This window comes from Plectropomus leopardus, chromosome 15 (genome assembly GCF_026936395.1).
Source record: "Plectropomus leopardus strain MGB_pleo_1.0 chromosome 15, ASM2693639v1, whole genome shotgun sequence".
NCBI classification, from domain to species: domain Eukaryota; kingdom Metazoa; phylum Chordata; class Actinopteri; order Perciformes; family Serranidae; genus Plectropomus; species Plectropomus leopardus.
Window position 1 is genome coordinate 86,459 of NC_142190.1, and position 20,106 is coordinate 106,564.

The 20,106-nt window shown below is 46.0% G+C and overlaps 1 protein-coding gene across 1 annotated transcript; it reads right to left on the minus strand.

The window, feature by feature from the left end:
• Positions 1 to 9: 9 nt before the first annotated feature.
• tmprss15 (transmembrane serine protease 15) lies at positions 10 to 20,044 on the minus strand. The gene is made up of 28 exons (XM_088088646.1): positions 18,909 to 20,044; positions 18,128 to 18,244; positions 17,834 to 17,958; positions 17,422 to 17,489; positions 17,015 to 17,157; positions 16,004 to 16,054; positions 15,191 to 15,310; positions 14,980 to 15,088; positions 14,638 to 14,747; positions 13,979 to 14,119; positions 12,852 to 13,001; positions 12,601 to 12,706; positions 11,756 to 11,900; positions 11,542 to 11,683; positions 9,398 to 9,487; positions 8,427 to 8,552; positions 8,172 to 8,315; positions 7,995 to 8,105; positions 7,769 to 7,892; positions 6,877 to 6,972; positions 6,529 to 6,578; positions 3,974 to 4,045; positions 3,725 to 3,869; positions 3,212 to 3,393; positions 2,873 to 2,968; positions 2,617 to 2,756; positions 1,379 to 1,433; positions 10 to 1,249 (listed from the first exon to the last, which is right to left on the minus strand). Exons 2-28 carry the CDS (start codon positions 18,234 to 18,236, stop codon positions 1,104 to 1,106), a joined length of 3,096 nt encoding a protein of 1,031 aa, XP_087944772.1. The 5' UTR covers positions 18,237 to 18,244; positions 18,909 to 20,044; the 3' UTR covers positions 10 to 1,103.
• Positions 20,045 to 20,106: the final 62 nt, after the last annotated feature.

Here is a 20,106-nt window from a genome sequence, read left to right on the forward strand (position 1 = left end):
ATTTGTAAGATTACAAACTACAAATATTTACAAAATAATGGAGAAAATAAAAAGCAGGATGAAGAAACTTTATTACTGCTTGAAAAATATTTTTAATTTTGAATGATTTCAGAATACTGAAAGAAAAACGATTCAAGTCTTTTCATTTATTCATATTTATAAAAATGTGTAAAATAACAAACAAGACATTCTGTTGTTCTGTAAAGATGGTAAAAAAAACACAACATATTAATATTTATATTACATATTCATATTTATTCAGATAATTCACAAAAAATGTCATCTTCCCCAAAACTCTTTTTATAACTCAACAACGTTACAACAAAGACACGAAATGTGAAGATTATCTGCTGATTCAACACTTTGAAACTCGCAGTGATGTCACTTTTCTCCTGCAGCTCTCAAAATATTTAACCCTTAAACCGCTGAGCACATCGCTGCAGTTTCTCTCAAAAATATGGGAAAAAAAATAATTTTGAGCATTTTGGTGAGATATGTTCCACAAACTGCGAGACATTTGTAGATTTAAAAAAAATTTTTTTAAAAGCAACAGAAAAGTATATTTATAATTTTCAGAATTACATGTTTACAATTATGCTCCAAAGTTATTATAATTTTTTGAGCACATTATTGTCTTGTTTGCCTTCTTTGTTTGGGATTTTTTTTTTAACTTTCTTTATTTTATCCTTCTTTCGCTTTCTTTTGTTTTCAATTTTTCACATATTTTTCTTGCAGTTTTCACAATTGTTTTGATAATTTGGGGTAATTTCTTTGGTGGCTTATTGTCTTTTTTTCTTGTTTTTAAAAAAATCAGGTCAGTTTGCTGCCGTCTCAAAGAGTAAATGAAGACATTTATCAAAGACTTTAACTATCAACCAAATCTTCATTTATCAATCAGTCTGAGGAGTCAGTAGGAGGAGGTATTAGGAGGTGTCAGTAGCTGGAGGTTACAATTTGGGGAGGTGTCAGTCGGAGCAGGAGGAGGAAGAAGTGTTAGGAGGTGTCAGTAGGAAGAGGTGTTAGTAGGCGGAGGCAGGAGGAGGAGGTGTTAGGAGTTCTCCGTAGGAGAAGTTGTCAGTAGGAGGAGGTATCAGGAGGAGGTGTTAGGAGGTGTCATTAGGAGGAGGCATTAGGAGGTGTCCGTAGGAGGAGCGTCTGGTGTGGGCGATCCAGGAGGTGAAGGAGGAGACTTTGGCGTAGACTCCTGGTCGTTGAGGTCGTCCACAGCCATAACCGAACGATGTCACACCTGTCAGAGAACCAATCAGAACACAGCATTTACACCACACGGGGACTGCCACGTTACCATGGCAACATGTCTTTTTGTGTGTGTGTGTGTGTGTGTGTGTGTGTGTGTGTGTTTGTATGTACGACCGACCAATCAAAGTCCAGTGTCCATCGTCCAGACACATCAGTGGACCTCCAGAGTCGCCCTGAAAAACAACAACAAGGTGTCAACAGGTGAGTTCAGGTGAGTTCAGGTGAGTCCAGGTGAGTTCAGGTGAGTCCATGTGAGTTCAGGTGAGTTCAGGTGAGTCCAGGTGAGTCCAGGTGAGTTCAGGTGAGTCCACACAGGCGGGCCAGTAAAATACTGCAGCTTCTTTTCTTCTTCTTCTATCTTTATTGATCATTTTGAAAAGGCTGTCAATAGAGCGGTGAAGGGATGATGTATTTTTGTAAGCCAACCAGGAAGTTAGCATCGTGCTGGTCCCCTTGTCAAAAACCTACCAAAAATGATCTCTGTGATGATCACGAGTTTATGAGACTTTCACGGTTCGTTCAGCACGGTAATCTTCACAGATGAACTCCATGTCTGTGTGTTTTGAAGTGAAATGAAATCGCCAGAAACTAAACGTGTAAGTCTCATAAACTTGTGTTCATCACAAAGCTTATTTTTGGCAATAATCGAATATCCCATACGGTTTTTGATGAGGGAGCCAGTGCCACGTCAACTTCCTGGTTGCCCTACAGAAATACGTCATCCCTTCCCCGCTCTGGAGGGTTAAGGCTCTGGGACTGAGGGGCCAATCGGTGGCCAGCAGAGGGCGCACGGCCGGACGTCTGCCGAGCAACAGAGCAGTCGGAGACCAGCAACAGGCAGGGCACAGCGGAGCGAACTTTTGACAGTTAACAGTTTCCCGCGGGTCCAATGCATGTTCATGTTATGTCCGGAGAAACACCGAATTCCAAATCTTTATTTGGAAAATGGTGCATTTTACGTCTTTAGGACTTAATGTTTTTAATAATGGCTATAAAAAAATGCGTTCTGAAAAGTCAACATGTCTCAAAAAAATGATCCAGTGATTTAAGGAGGTCTCTTTCCCGATGTTAACAAACGGGGAAAAGTCTCAGCCAGTGTGCATCACGTGACGCTGTAGTTCCACTTTCGGCCACTATGTACATTTGCTTCAGAGCGTGGCGCACTTCCCAGAACATGGAGAACCACGTTAAACACACCTGGAGGCGGACTGACGGATCCACAGAAACCTGCTCATTGTTTTTGGTCTCACAGAGACGGGGGATCTAATCTAATCTGTTTAATGTCATCAGTCTAATCTAATGTAACCTGTCTAATCTGTCTAATCTAATCTAATCTGTCCGTCTGGGTGTTTTTACCTTACAGGAGTCGACGCCTCCCTCGGGGTAACCTGCACACAGCATGCTGGAGCTGATGGAGTACTCAGGTAACTGAAGACGACACGTCTCCTGGAGGACAAGAGGGACCTCAGCCTGCTGCAGGAAGTCAGGGAGGGACCCTGAGACACAGACAGACACAGACACAGACACAAAGAGACAGACAGAGAGACAGACAGGTGAGGAGACGGAGAGGCAGGTAGTATACAGTGTATTCAGCAGGTTCGGGCTGTCTCACCCTGCTCGGCGTCTCGTCCCCATCCAGCGATGAGACATCTGGTTCCTGCTGTGACGTCCCATCCTTTAGCCGGTAAACACACCGGCTGGACAAACTCTGCAAATGTCCACCACCGACAGAAATATGTTTAATAAAGTCAGAAATACATTTAATAAATGTTGAATTAATATCACATATTAAAGATTCTGTCTTCTTTGGATTGTTTAAAGTCGATGTCGACTCATTTTTGTTTTTTAATGTTTTAGATTATGGGTAAGTGACATCATGGCACGCAGATGCAGGTCAGACATTTAAAACAAAGGTGAGAGCAGGTGAGTGCGTGTGGGCGGGGTTACTGACGCGTGAAGTTGACCGGCTGCTGCAGGTGCATCATGGCGATATCGGCCTCTTTGGTCTGTCTGTTGTACCGTCTGTGGATCACGATGCGATCGACTCGTCGGGTCTGAACTTCCATAGAGTTCATGTCACTCTGAGAGAGGAGACCCAAAACAGCCGTCCACCACCGAAGGTGGACATTCTTCCTGTCCAACAGAGACAAAGAGACACAGACACACACACGCGATAATAATAATAATAATAATAATAATAATAATAATAATAAGAAGAAGAAGAAGAAGAAGAATACTGATGATAATAGTAATAACAATAACAATAACAATAACAATAATACTGATGATAATAGTAATAACAATAACAATAACAATAATACTGATGATAATAGTAATAACAATAACAATAATACTTATGATAATAGTAATAACAGTAACAATAATACTTATGATAATAGTAATAACAGTAACAATAATACTTATGATAATAGTAGTAATAAAGATATTTAAAGTGCTGTCTGACCCATAGACACAGTGTGCCGCCGTCAGCAGCCAGTTTCGTCCAATCAGAGAGGCTCCACACACATGACGCCCCCTCCACTGCAGAGACACCATCCACGGCCACGCCCCCTTCACAGCGTTAACCCCGCCCACCACCCTTACCTCACCTGACAGGTAACACACACACACACACACACACACACACACACACACACACTCCAGTCAGACTGAAACACAAACAGCAGAGGTCACTGTGAGGTCACTGCTTTACCTTCAGCAGGTGAGCTCTCTCCTATTTGGTCCGCCCCCCTCAGCTCAGCTGTGACCTGACGGACGCCACACACTGAAACACACAGAGTCACAGCGAGTCACACAGAGTCACAGTGAGTCATAGCGAGTCACAGCGAGTCACAGCGAGTCCCACGGAGTCACAGCGAGTCACACAGAGTCACAGCGAGTCACACAGAGTCACACAGAGTCACAGCGAGTCACAGCGAGTCACACGGAGTCACAGCGAGTCACAGCGAGTCCCACAGAGTCACAGCGATCCACAGCGAGTCACAGCGAGTCCCACGGAGTCACAGCGAGTCACACAGTCACAGCGAGTCACACAGAGTCACAGCGAGTCACACAGAGTCACACAGAGTCACACGGAGTCACACGGAGTCACAGCGAGTCACAGTGAGTCACACAGAGTCACAGGGAGTCCCACAGAGTCACAGCGAGTCACAGCGAGTCACACAGAGTCACACAGAGTCACACAGAGTCACAGCGAGTCCCACGGAGTCACAGCGAGTCACAGCGAGTCACAGCGAGTCACACAGAGTCACAGCGAGTCATAGCGAGTCACAGCGAGTCACAGCGAGTCCCACGGAGTCACAGCGAGTCACACAGAGTCACAGCGAGTCACACAGAGTCACAGCGAGTCACACAGAGTCACAGCGAGTCACAGCGAGTCACACGGAGTCACAGCGAGTCACAGCGAGTCACAGCGAGTCCCACAGAGTCACAGCGATCCACAGTGAGTCACAGCGAGTCCCACGGAGTCACAGCGAGTCACACAGAGTCACAGCAAGTCACACAGAGTCCCACAGAGTCACACAGAGTCACAGCGAGTCATAGCGAGTCACAGCGAGTCACAGCGAGTCCCACGGAGTCACAGCGAGTCACACGGAGTCACAGCGAGTCACACAGAGTCACAGCAAGTCACACAGAGTCCCACAGAGTCACACAGAGTCACAGCGAGTCACAGCGAGTCACAGCGAGTCACAGCGAGTCACACGGAGTCACAGCGAGTCACACAGAGTCACAGCGAGTCACACAGAGTCACAGCGAGTCACAGCGAGTCACACGGAGTCACAGCGAGTCACAGCGAGTCCCACAGAGTCACAGCGATCCACAGTGAGTCACAGCGAGTCCCACGGAGTCACAGCGAGTCACACAGAGTCACAGCAAGTCACACAGAGTCCCACAGAGTCACAGCGAGTCACACAGAGTCACACAGAGTCACACAGAGTCACAGCGAGTCACACGGAGTCACAGCGAGTCCCACAGAGTCACAGCGATCCACAGCGAGTCACAGCGAGTCCCACGGAGTCACAGTGAGTCACACAGTCACAGCGAGTCACACAGAGTCACAGCGAGTCACACAGAGTCCCACAGAGTCACAGCGAGTCACAGCGAGTCACACAGAGTCACACAGAGTCACACAGAGTCACACGGAGTCACAGCGAGTCACAGCGAGTCCCACGGAGTCACAGCGAGTCACACAGAGTCCCACGGAGTCACACAGAATCACACAGAGTCACAGCGAGCCCCACGGAGTCACAGCGATCCACAGCGAGTCACAGCGAGTCCCACGGAGTCACAGCGAGTCACACAGAGTCACAGCGAGTCACACAGAGTCACACAGAGTCACAGCGAGTCACACAGAGTCACAGCGAGTCACAGCGAGTCCCACAGAGTCACAGCGATCCACAGCGAGTCCCACGGAGTCACAGCGAGTCACACAGAGTCACAGCGAGTCACACAGAGTCACACAGAGTCACACAGAGTCACACAGAGTCACACGGAGTCACAGCGAGTCCCACGGAGTCACAGCGAGTCACACGGAGTCACAGCGAGTCACAGTGAGTCACACAGAGTCACAGCGAGTCCCACAGAGTCACAGCGAGTCACAGCGAATCACACAGAGTCACAGCGAGTCACACAGAGTCACAGCGAGTCACACAGAGTCACACAGAGTCACAGCGAGTCACACAGAGTCACAGCGAGTCCCATGGAGTCACAGCGAGTCTCACGGAGTCACAGCGAGTCACAGTGAGTCACACAGAGTCACAGCGAGTCCCACAGAGTCACAGCGAGTCACAGTGAGTCACACAGAGTCACAGCGAGTCACACAGAGTCACAGCGAGTCACAGCGAGTCCCACGGAGTCACAGCAAGTCACACAGAGTCCCATGGAGTCACACAGAGTCACACAGAGTCCCATGGAGTCACACAGAGTCACACAGAGTCACACAGAGTCACACGGAGTCACAGCGAGTCACGCACATTAGGCCAATTTAACACTACACAGACATATGAACTATGTGTAGCTGTTTGTTGTTGTGTGTATTTGTAGCTGTGTGTAGCTGTTTGTTGTTGTGTGTATTTGTGTGTAGCTGTTTGTTGTTGTGTGTATTTGTGTGTAGCTGTTTGTTGTTGTGTGTATTTGTAGCTGTGTGTAGCTGTTTGTAGTTGTGTGTATTTGTAGCTGTTTGTAGCTGTTTGTAGTTGTGTGTATTTGTAGCTGTGTGTAGCTGTTTGTAGTTGTGTGTGTACTCACGTTGGTTGTCACAGCTGAGGGAGATCACTCTATCGCTGCTGCAGGTTTCGCTGTAAAAACAACATCAGTCTTTAGAACTGGACTCTGGTTCTGGTTCAGGTTCTGGTTCAGGTCCTGGTCTAAATTGATGTTTTTTATATGGTGCTGGTTCTACTTCAGTTCCAATTCCATCTAATTCTGGTTCTGGTTCTGTTCTAGTTTTAGTTCTAGATCTGGTTTTAGGTTTGCTGCCAGATTCAGTTCTAGTTATGGTTCTAGATCTAGTTATATTTCCAGTAGTTGTTCTGGTCCCAGTGTTCAGATTCAGGTTCTAGATTCAGTTCTAGTTCAGGCTCTGGTCTTGAGTACCTGACACTGGCTTCCAATGTTTTGTTACTGGTGACGGTGATGACTGTAAACGGTGAGTCTTGGGGCCGAGCCGGCAGCAGCGTGGCCTCCCCCGACCTGCAGGAACAGAAACCAGAGCTGAGTTACCTGTTTTCAGGTACCACCAGGAGAGAGTTACCTGTATCTCAAGTACCACCAGGAGAGAGTTACCTGTATCTCAGGTACCACCAGGAGAGAGTTACCTGTATCTCAGGTACCACCAGGAGAGAGTTACGTGTATCTCAAGTACCACCAGGAGAGAGTTACTTGTATCTCAAGTACCACCAGGAGAGCGTTACCTGTATCTCAGGTACCACCAGGAGAGAGTTACCTGTATCTCAAGTACCACCAGGAGAGAGTTACTTGTATCTCAAGTACCACCAGGAGAGAGTTACCTGTATCTCAGGTACCACCAGGAGAGAGTTACCTGTATCTCAAGTACCACCAGGAGAGAGTTACCTGTATCTCAGGTACCACCAGGAGAGAGTTACCTGTATCTCAAGTACCACCAGGAGAGAGTTACTTGTATCTCAAGTACCACCAGGAGAGAGTTACTTGTATCTCAAGTACCACCAGGAGAAAGTTACCTGTATCTCAGGTAGCACCAGGAGAGAGTTACCTGTATCTCAGGTACCACCAGGAGAGAGTTACCTGTATCTCAAGTACCACCAGGAGAGAGTTACTTGTATCTCAAGTACCACCAGGAGAGAGTTACTTGTATCTCAAGTACCACCAGGAGAGCGTTACTTGTATCTCAGGTACCACCAGGAGAGAGTTACCTGTATCTCAAGTACCACCAGGAGGGAGTTACCTGTATCTCAGGTACCACCAGGTGAGAGTTACCTGTGTCCAGGTACCAGGGGATGAGAGTTACCTGTATCCCAGGTACTGGCAGGTGAAGTCAGACAGGTGAGGGTTCCAGGTGTCGGCACACACGGTGAGCAGAGAGGAAACCAGTTGAAACTGGAGACGACTGGAACTGTTCTGCCCCAGCACAACTGAAACACACACACACACACACACACACACACACCTGTGAACACACCTGTCATGGTCACAGGTGAGGTATTGATGGTGACCTCACCTCCTGATGGACTCACCACAGTCAGCTTCGTCGGAGGCGTCAGGACAGTCGACCTTGCCATCACACTGAGTGTTGCTGTGGATACAGCTTCCTGTGTGACACTGGAACTGACCGCCCGCGCACGCAGCTGTTCACAAACAAACAATCAATAATCAGTAACTCTTATCAATGATCCCTGCTAGGCTGAACTCACCTGGCGAGCCCAGGTTGACCCCGGAGCTGAAGTTGGCTCTGAATCCGCGTCCGTGACCCGATTTGTCTGTGAACATCCACACTGTCATTTGATTGGTCGTTGAGAACAGGTCATGGGCGGGGCCATCGCTGCCCGTCAGGATGGCTTGAAGAACGAAAACATTCAGACACACATTCAAACATGCAGAGCGACGTCACCTGATCACACACACGCCTGGAGGGGCGGAACTGAGAGGATTCTGGGTAAAACGCTCACCCAGTGAGGTGGAGTTCGGCCCTACTCCGTCCCGCACCTCTATGACGTCATGGGTCGCTTCGACATCGAAGTCCAAGAAGTGGAGCTGGATGTTCTGCCCGTCGGCGGCGTGGAGCGTCCAGAGACCTGCAGCAGCAGAGGATCATGGGTGAAGCCAGGTAAACATCCTCAGGTGTTTGTTTACTCATCTTCAGTCTGTTTGTTTACATGCTTTTGTTTATTTCTGTTTACTTGTTTATGATTTATTTTTATGTTGTTTACATGTGTATTTGTCTATAAACCTGCTGTTGTTGACATGTTTGTGTCAGATATCAGCTGATGTTTATGTTTCTGTAGAATCAGAAACATAAACAGAAAAGTCACTTTGATGAAACTGTCAGTCGGCCGAGGAAGACTGTGAGACGTGAGTGAAAGCTCCAGAAGAAGAAAGTGGCCGATGAGCTCATGTTTCATAAATAAATAAAGTCTGACACTTTAATCATTAAAGAAGTCAACTGCAGATCAGTTTTACGGAGAAAATGTTTTTCTGTGATTAAACATTTTTAACAAACTAGTAAAAACAAGTAAAAGTACTTCGGTGAGAGAAGACGACAGGCAATAGCTGAAAGGAACTCTGGGATTTGTAGTACATTGTTGTAGTCAGTGGAGATGATGTCATCCCAGCTTATCTCTGGTTATCTAATGTAAATACGTATTATTTCCGATACTGTCTGTCTCCTTTTTTAAAAATAATATTTTAAATATTTTTATTGGTTTTTGTATTGATGTTATGTGTATTTATTATTATTTATTATCGTCTGTGTGCTCTCTTGTATGTTTGTGTTTTTTGTTTGTCTGACTTATTTTGTACATTTTTTTTGTTAAATAAAGCTGGAAAAAAAGAGAAAAAAAGAACTGAATGGTTTTGGTGGTGCAGTGTTTCTCTGTACTGGTCTTTACTGGGAGGACACTGACTCCTGGCCTGTACTCACACTGAGCCTTGTTCCCATAGGATTGTGGGTAATTTGGTGAACTGAAGGTGGAGTTTGGCTCCCAGAGGTCAAAGGGTCCTCCGCAGTCAGCTGGACCAATCAGAGCACAGATAGGGCAGAGTCAGGCCACAGGTGAACCAATAGTGTCTGAGTCTGAATCACAGCTTAAGAACACAACAATCACAAACAACAACAAATCACCAAAATAAACAACAACAACAAAATACATAAAAAGCAATAACAGTAAAGAACAATTAATAACAATCAAAAATAAATACAACTTGGAAGGCTTCTTCTTAAAAAGCATCCTGTTAAAAGGGGTGTGGTCTGTGTCTCACCTGTTGAAAGGGGCGGGCTCTGTGTCTCACCTGTTGAAAGGGGCGGGGTCTGCATGGGGCGTCGCCAGGAATTCTCATCCCCATGAAAACAGCCAACCCTGCACAACTGTTATAACCACACTGGAAAGTACTCGATGAACTGCCCTCACTTTCTTCAGCTTCTCCTGTCCTCCTGTCATCATTCTCACTCATGCCCTCATACTCCTCACCTCCTTCATCCTCTAACACCTGCTGAACACCTGCTGCTCCTCTATACCTGCCAGGACTGAACCCTACAAGCAAGAAAGCAAACAGGACGACCATCAGAGTCTTGTGCTGCCTTCAGCCTAACATGCAGTATAAACAGGATCGTTGTTGTTCCTGTTTCTAAGATCTAAGATCTCTGAAACTACAGACGACTGCTCAGAAACTGCTGTTCGTTTCCACGATTCGAGCTCAGCTACATCCTCAGAAACATGAGCGGATGCTGAGAGGCCGGCCGCTGCTGCACTTTCAGTTTCTGAAACTGAAGATCATGCGGTTCATAATGTTATGTTATGCTAGCCAACACTGTGACGTAACGTGACATTGTTGTTGCTATGATACTGGTTTATTTGGATTAAACAAAAAATATATGCTCAAAGCTATCTTGGTTAACTGTCTCCAATCTAAGCTGCATATCAATATTAGTTTTACAATTTCTAAACTGTAACTGCAAGTGTTTCATTCAGGATGCTTTTTACCGGCCTAGCATGCAGAATATTGCCCTTCAGACCTCTTTAAACACGATTATTTGAAGCCAAGAGACTCGTTGAATAACAAGGGTTTATTTTGTTTAATCTGACCCCTCAACGTGAAAAACCTCCAAAAACTACAGTTTACTTTCAGTCAGATTCAGCCACACTTGATGCCGTGACCCTAATAATTGTAATTATTCCCCTCAGTTCTCAGTTTACTTCTCTAACACTAATGGAAACAGTCTTACCTGAAATGAAATACACCGTGTTTGTCGGGTGTTAGCACGCTACGTTTTAAAGCTGGTCAGTTATATGAATCTAGAGACTGTGATGAATCTGTTGATATCTATATTATATTTCACTGGGAAATTAACATTGCTCCAAAGTTGACTGACTTTACCACAAAGTAAAATGTACAAATATAATGTCATATGAGATTGAGTCATTTATGGAAATAATAAACTTTTATCTAAAACACAAATATAATCCAAGCTCGACTCCTGAGCGCCTGGAATCTACATTGCTGGTTTGAGAGTAAACCATTTTTAAACTGTGTACGTTGTGCCCAAATTTCTTTTGAAAGAAAGTCATTAAACGTTGTTTTACCTCAGCCTGCTACTACCTGATACCCGGACGTCACTCGCTCTCGCACCTGTCCGACTGCTGACAAATCAACTCAGTCGACCGGTGCAGGGCGGACTGGACCATTTTGAGCATTAAGTAGGGGTGAGAGGGGCCTCTGAGAGAGACTCCACATTTTTGCCAGAAAGGAATTCTGAATGTTTGCTTATTTATTCAGACAGTTTTAGTTAGTTTTAACTTGTTGCAGTTGTTGCTTAAAGAGAAAAAAATGAAAATAAAAAATTAATTTTTATTTCAGGCACATTAAGGGCTCCCCTCCCCACTGGGGCCCTGGGTAGTCAGTCCCACTTTTCCCCCCACTAGGACGCCCCTGGTGGTCTGTGTCTCACCTGTCAAAGGGGGCGTGGTCTGCGGGGGTCACCTGTCAAGGGGGCGTGGCATGTGTCTTATGTGTAAAAGTGACGTGGTCTGTGGCTCACCTGTTAAAGGGGTGTGGTCTGTCTCTCACCTGGTATCGGGGGCGTGGTTGTTGGAGGTGGTACGTTGGTAGGTTCCGGGGGGGCAGGGCCACACGGACCAGAGGTCACAGTGATGTCATCCAGGGCAATGTCATTCCTCATCCCGCCCTCCTTCAGGGCTTCAAACACCACCTGCAGAGGTCAGAGGTCACACTGATCATCACTATCCATCAGCTGATCAATAACTGATCAATCATCACTGACCGTGGTCTCTGCCGTCAGGTCGAGGGTCACCTGGCCGTAATTCCAGCTGTCCCCATAGTTACCATCTTTCTGGAACACCACAGTGACGTTGGGCTGAGACAGCAGGACGCAGAGACGGTGGACATCCTCTCCGAACATGTGGTACCTGCACACACACACACACACACACACACACACACGTGTTTATGTGCTGTTTACATGTTTCTTTCCTCGTTGTTTCCATTTTCATTTGTTTGTTTGCGTCTTTGTTGTGAAGAAATGAAGGACGTGGTTGTCCCGTCTCTCCTGGACTCGCTGTCGGGCTCCCTGGTTGGTTAAATCTTTTCTCTCTGGCTGAACTCAGTTCATTCAACTCAAAACCTTTAAATCTGTCGCGTTCCCCGCGGTTCTGTCCTCATGTGTCCTTATGTCTGTCCCTTATGTTTATTACCCTCACTGCCCCCCCGCCCACCGGACCGCCAGCAGGTTCAGAGGCCGGTCCGCCTGCCGCCTGCGGAGCTCCTCCCACCTGACGTCCAGAACATCAACTGTGTTTACGTTTTCAAATCTGATCTCAAACTCGTCTGCGTTCGTCCTGAAGGTCTGAGACTGAAACTCTGAACAGAATGTTTTCATACGCTGAAAATCTGATTTTAACTCTGTCAGCTGACCTGTGTGTATTTTTATTTGTGGTTGTTGATGTTGTTGTAGTTGTTGTTTTTGTTGTTGTATTTGTTGGTGTATTTGTTGATGTTGTTGTAGTTGTTGTTTTTGTTGGTGTATTTGTTGATGTTGTTGTAGTTGTTGTTGTATTTGTTGTTGTTGCTGTTGTTGTTGTTGTTGTTGTTGTTGTTGTTGAAGTATACCAGAAGCTGAGACACAGGGGCTGTGTCGGCGGAGTCAGAGGGAGACTGTGGATCCTGAAGCTCTTCAGCCATTGGCCGGGACTCAGAGGAGTGACCATGTAGAAACCTGAAAAACAAACAAACAAACAAACATCACTAACATCACTAATATCACTAACTACTGCAACTAATAACAACAAACAACAATATTCCTCTCGGTCTTCTTATCATCCTGTGTTGTTTGTTTGTTTGTTGTTGTTTATTGAACTGACCGGAGGCATTCCCCAGCGTGTGGTCGACGCTCGGGCCACTCAGTGGAGGAAACGTGGAGCCGCGTGTTCGAATCCAGTTGCCGTCATTGTCCTGCTGCTGTTGCCAGAAGCACATACCCTGCTCAAAGGTACAGGACAGCTTCTGCTCACCTAGAGGGTTTTCAGAGAGGAGGCTGATCAGACTCTGAGTGACTCTGAACTCTGAGACGAGAAACTCTGAGTTTTGGGGTCCAGATCAGCTGATCTGAATCCGTCCAATCAGCTGTGAGCGTGTTCACTCTGAGTTCGGCGCGTGCACGACCTCCATAAAAAGCCATGAAGCAGTGAGGGAGAGAATAAATGCTGGTCTTCATCTGGGTTCAGGTCCTCAGGGGGAAAACGCTCTCTGAAGCAGCTGAAAATGAAATCTATAAAAACATCGTTCAGAAAGGTCGACGGATTTCACTCCGCCATGATCGTAGGCCGACCTCACTTTGGTTTGATTCGTATTTGACGTTAAACGGAGTAAATCTTCGCTCGGGCCCGTTTGAAGCGATGTAGTCGCTAAAGGCCAACAGGATGCTGTTTGGACACATAAATGTCCTCTGGACTCATGTCCTGCTGAGTGCGGCTGCAGCATGTTATTAAGATCAATGACTGATTTAGTGTAATAAAAAACTGTGCCGCTATAACAAAAATTCATCAGGAATGAGAGCACATCCAATCGAGGTCTGTAAATCCTCTCCTGACGTAAGATGCTGCGTAATAATTCTGCTCGATATTGATCAGACTGCAAAAATACGGACAGTGTCTGACAGTTTGCTTCAGGTGGGAGGAGACAGGTAAACTCTATGTTTCTGATAGAAAACCTGCCAGCGAGCAGGTTATGTTCACAGTTACAATGGTGACTGACTCAGAGTCAGTTACCATGGTGACCGACTGAGTTTGACTTAACTCTTTCTGGAACAGATAACAGTTCCTCCTCTCTCAAGGTTAACACACTCAGAGTTTTCACATCACCTGCTCTCTGGGAAACTGCCCTGAAAACAAGCACGCACACACACACACACACACACACACACACACACACAGGTGGACAGGTTCAGTGAGTGGTTGTGTACTTCCTGTGGGGGCGGAGTCATGGTCACCTGTCAGGTTGGCGGTGTTGGCAGCGCTGTAGGTGGCGATGAAGCCTGACAAGTTGTTGATGTCATCAGACAGAAACTCAACAGTTGATTGGTCACTTAGCAACCACACGGTCCCAGGAGGGGCGGAGCCTGAGAGCTCAGCTGCCAATAATATAACAGTATGTTGTTAGGTGTGTGTGTGTTACCTGTCAGGTGTGTGTGTGTGTGTGTGTGTGTGTGTGTGTATGTGTTACCTATCAGGTGTGTGTGTGTGTGTGTTACCTGTCAGGTGTGTGTGTGTGTGTGTGTGTGTGTGTGTGTGTGTTACCTGTCTGTTGTGTGTGTGTGTGTGTGTTACCTGTCAGTTGTGTGTGTGTGTGTGTGTGTGTGTGTTACCTGTCAGGTGTGTGTGTGTGTGTGTGTGTGTGTGTGTGTTACCTGTCAGGTGTGTGTGTGTGTGTGTGTGTGTGTGTGTGTGTTACCTGTCAGTTTTGTGTGTGTGTGTGTGTGTTTGTTTCCTGTCAGTTGTGTGTGTGTGTGTGTGTGTGTGTGTGTGTTACCTGTCAGGTGTGTGTGTGTGTGTGTGTGTGTGTGTGTTACCTGTCAGGTGTGTGTGTGTTACCTGTCAGGTGTGTGTGTGTGTGTGTGTTACCTGTCAGGTGTGTGTGTGTGTGTGTTACCTGTCAGGTGTGTGCTGTCTCCGACTCCCTCGTAGAGTCTCAGAGTGTCAGTGTGTTCTTCTGTGTCAAACTGCAGGAAGTTGACCTGGACAGAGAGTCCTCTGTCCACCCTGAGGACACACAGACAGACGCTCTGGGTCTCAGGATTTTAAATCTGATTCTGATTCAAACAAATCTTTATCAATTCTGAAACAAAAACAAACAGTGACGTGTTGTTTATTAGAGGTTCAGCTGTTTGCTGCTGACGTTCACACACACACACACACACACACACACACACACACACACACACACACACACACACACATATACCTGACAGGTGTGTGTGTGTGTGTGTATGACCTGATGATCCAGCGACAGAAACTGCTGCTGTTGTACGTCTCTGCGGTGACCGACGAGCTGAATGAGCCGCTCGGACCGCTCAGCACGAACTGGCCGTCACACGCCGTCGCTAAGGAGACAAGAGCAATGATGTCACAGGAAGTTAAACACCTGAAGTCACATCCTGTTGCCTGTCGGGTGACTGTCAGCCATCATCCTGATGATGACTGACCGCAGTGGGCGACGTCCTCGTCCGAGACATCGGGACAGTCTTGAACTCCGTCACACAGCCGACCAATCAGGACGCACATCGATCCATCTGCACAGGATGTCTGACCGGGAGGACATGTCACTGAGGACACACAGGAGACATCATCAGGAGACAAACCGGAGACATCATCAGGAGACACACAGGAGACATCATCAGAAGACAACAGTCAAACTTTGTTTGATCTGCTATTCTTATTTTTATTTTTAATTTAATTTATTAATTATTTTAAATTTGAATTCTTCATTCTATTCATTACTTTTATTTTTTATTTGTTATTTCTATTCTTTATTTCAATTTTTATACATTATCTTCATTTCTATTCTTTTTTTAATCTTAAGCAGTCTTATTTTTTATTTTTTATTCATCATTTATATTTTTTAATTTACTTATTTATTTATTTTTTAAAGATTTTTGGGGGGCATTTCTGCCTTTATTAGACAGGACAGGAGCCTGCTGGCGTGAAAGGGGGAGAGAGAGGGGAAGACATGCAGCAAAGGGCTGCAAACCAGAATCAAACCCGCGGCCGCTGCAGCAAGGACAGAGCCCCCGTGCAATGGGTGCCCGCTTCATCCACCGACGCCCCATATTCTTCATTTTATTCTTTCTCTTTTATTCTTTATTATTTATTTGTATTCTTTTTTAAGTTGTATTCTTTATTCTTCATTTATAATCGTTATTTTCCTTCATTACTTTGTCTTCTCTCTCCTTCTGACGCCTGTCAGTGTTGATAAAGCTTTTCCAAATGTTTCTGATCTCATCAGTTGCTCCTCTCACCTGCTGTAGGTGTGACGCTGGACGGAGCCGCCGTCGTCTTGTCGTCTTTTTCTGCTCAAACACAAACAAACATCAGCTGAGTTGACTGTGATGACCTCACCGACTTTACACTGTGATGACCTCACTGCGATGACCTCACATAGTTAACCCTGCGATGACCTCACGGCAATGACCTCACCGACTTTACACTGCGATGACCTCACCGACTTTACACTGTGATGACCTCACTGACTTTACACTGCGATGACCTCACCGACTTTACACTGTGATGACCTCACTGACTTTACACTGCGATGACCTCACCGACTTTACACTGCGATGACCTCACCGACTTTACACTGTGATGACCTCACTGACTTTACACTCGGACCTCACATGATTAACTTCCTTGATGACCTCACTGCACTCGATGACCTCACCGACTTTACACTGCGAATGACCTCACCGACTTTTACACTGGGATGACCTCACTGACTTTACCTCTGCGATGACCTCACCGACTTTACACTGCGATGACCTCACCGACTTTACACTGTGATGACCTCACCGACTTTACACTGTGATGACCTCACTGACTTTACACTGCGATGACCTCACCGACTTTACACTGCGATGACCTCACCGACTTTACACTGCGATGACCTCACCGACTTTACACTGTGATGACCTCACTGACTTTACACTGCGATGACCTCACCGACTTTACACTGCGATGACCTCACCGACTTTACACTGGGATGACCTCACCGACTTTACACTGCGATGACCTCACCGACTTTACACTGGGATGACCTCACCGACTTTACACTGTGATGACCTCATCGAGTTTACACTGTGATGACCTCACCGACTTGACACTGCGATGACCTCACCGACTTTACACTGGGATGACCTCACCGAGTTTACACTGTGATGACCTGACTGACTTTACACTGCGATGACCTCACGGCGATGACCTCACTGACTTTACACTGGGATGACCTCGCGGCGATGACCTCACAGTGACCTCACCTGTGATCTGGATGCTGTTCCTGTCGATCACCAATCTGGAGCCCTCGGCCTTTTGAAGCCCCACCCCCAGCTGCTGCTCCGCCTCCTTCGCGTCTACCAGCTGACTGAACCAGAGGTCAAAGGTCACCATCACACTGCCCCGACTGAGGACACAGATCAATAAAGAATCAGTTATCATCTGATCAAAACTGTTCAATCAATCAATCAGTCTGAAACTTATCAGTCAGCTGATCATTGATCAGTGATGATGTCACTGATAATGTCACTGATCAGTGATGATGCCACTGATTAGTGATGATGTCATTGATTGGTGATGATTTGATTGATCGGTGATGATGTCATTGATCATGACGATGTCACTGATCAGTGGTAATGTCACTGATCAATGATGATGTCATTGATCAGACCTGAAGTGTAACACCTGACAGGACTTGAACTCCCGCCTGAGCTCACTGTGACTGAACGCCTCTGATACCTGTCGACCAATCAGAGAGCAGACTGTGATCAGGGACTTGGCAGAGAAGCATCATGTGACCACTCTTATACCTGATCAAACTGATCAGGTCAGTATTGATCAGCGTTATAGATCACGCTTACAGTGCTGCAGATAATCAGCTGAAACTGAGCATTTCTGTCTTTCACAATAAAAGCTGATGACTTGAGCTGTTGGTGAAGGTGTCAGCTTCGTGTCTCTTTCAGAATAAGAGCATGTGTTGTTTCTTTCAGAATAAGAGCATTTGTTGTATACAAAATAAGAGCGTGTGTTTCTTTTAGAGTAAGAGCAGGTGTCTCTTTCAGAATAAGAGCGTGTGCTGTCACCAGCTGCTGGATGTCGAAGGCCAGAGTTTTAAATGTTGAGCTGCTCGAGTTCTTCAGCTCGTCAGAGAAAGTCGCTCCATCAGCGATCAGCAGGCGACCGCTCAGCGCCGCTGGCTCCACGCCACCTGAACACACACACACACACACACACACACACACACACACACACACACACACACACACAGCTCATCAATAACAGAATGAAGAGTGTGATGAAGAGTTTGTAATGTGTGTGTGTGTGTGTGTGTGTGTGTGTGTGTGTGTGTTGAGGACGAAGATGAAGAGTGTGTGTACCTGCTGTGCTTTGGATCCAGCAGATGGCGATCAGCGCGACACAGCAGCAGAGAAGAAGAGACGAGACAACGGCGAGCAGAAACTCCAGAGAAGACAGACTGCGCTCCATACTGACGACTGAAACAATCAATACGTCAATACATCAATCAATACACCAATCAATACCCCAATACACCAATCAACACACCAATACATCAATTAATACACCAATACATCAATCAATACACCAATCAATACATCAATCAATACACCAATACGTCAATACATCAGTCAATACACCAAGCTGTCATTGGGCGGAGTCACCCTGGACAGTTCGCATCAATCATTACATCATTCAATACATCGTTACATCAGTCAATGCATCAATACACATATCAATCAATCAATAAATCAATACATTGATCAGTCAGAAGTGAAAGAGTTCATTAATCATTTTCCAGATAAAGTTTGTTTGTTTGAGCTGCAGAGACACAAAAACACTCTTTAACTGCACAACATACACACAGTCACTGATCATTGACTCTGATTATTGATCTAAAACCTGTAACTGATCAATGACTCTGATTATTGATCTAAAACCTGTAACTGATCAATGACTCTGATTATTGATCTAAAACCTGTTACTGATCACTGACTCTGATTATTGATCTAAAACCTGTAACTGATCACTGATCATAGATCTATAATCAGGCAGCACACACTCACATCTCTGATCTATGATCAATACTTAAAGAATCAGAAAGTGATTATTGTGAAGGATTGATCAATGAGAGAGACTCACCTGCTGCAGACCTGAGATCAGCTCCTCTGACCGTCAGTTTGATCTCTGATCAGCTTTTATTGAGCTCCACATGATTAATGAGCCATTATCAATACAGCAGCTGATAATCAATAATCAGGTTTCACAACAGAAAAACTGCTGACAGCATCAGACGCCCGAAACCAAAATTTGATCCCGTTTACTAAAGATATCAGAACGTATCAATAACCTGCTGATTAGAAAGTGATCAATGAGTTTAATGAGTTCTTTAGTTTGTTTCAGACCAATCAATAAAACTCGTTCCCGTCAGTAATCAATCACTGAGACGACCTCACCCGATCTTTAATGAGCAACTTCCTGTCCCTTATCTCAGTCTGAAGTCCAGCCGCTGTAAAGCTCCGCCCCCTTGACCTTTGACCTCATCTCAAACAAACACCTGAGGACATCGTCACTCCGACATCCACAGGTAGAAAAACACGCTGCTGTCGGAGTTAACCCTCTAACACCCGGAGCGCTCCTCTCCTGCTGCTCTCACACACCTGTCTCACATCTGTCCTACCTGTCTCACCTCTCACACACCTGTCTTACCTGTCTCACCTCTCACACACCTGTCTAACATCTGCCTTACCTGTCTCACCTCTCACACACCTGTCTAACATCTGCCTTACCTGTCTCACCTCTCACACACCTGTCTTACCTGTCTCACCTCTCACACACCTGTCTAACATCTGCCTTACCTGTCTCACCTCTCACACACCTGTCTTACCTGTCTCACCTCTCACACACCTGTCTAACATCTGCCTTACCTGTCTCACCTCTCACACACCTGTCTTACCTGTCTCGCCTCTCACACACCTGTCTCACATCTGTCCTACCTGTCTCACCTCTCACACACCTGTCTTACCTGTCTCACCTCTCACACACCTGTCTAACATCTGCCTTACCTGTCTCACCTCTCACACACCTGTCTTACCTGTCTCGCCTCTCACACACCTGTCTCACATCTGCCTTACCTGTCTCACCTCTCACACACCTGTCTTACCTGTCTCACCTCTCACACACCTGTCTCACATCTGCCTTACCTGTCTCACCTCTCACACACTTGTCTCACACTTATCTAATCTGTCACACCTGTCTCACACCTGTCTCAGGTATTGAACCCTCTGAGCACAAAAACAAACCCGCAGCTTGGCACTAAACTGTGAGAAATCAGTAAAAA

Coding starts and splice junctions, on each gene's coding strand:
- tmprss15 (XM_088088646.1), bottom strand. CDS start 18,236: ATGGAGCGCAGTCTGTCTTCTCTGGAGTTTCTGCTCGCCGTTGTCTCG. Junction 9,488..11,541: donor AACCACGCCCCCGATACCAG/GTGAGAGACAGA, acceptor TGATTGGTCCAG/CTGACTGCGGAGGACCCTTT. Junction 4,046..6,528: donor CCTCAGCTGTGACAACCAAC/GTGAGTACACAC, acceptor TGTGTGTTTCAG/TGTGTGGCGTCCGTCAGGTC.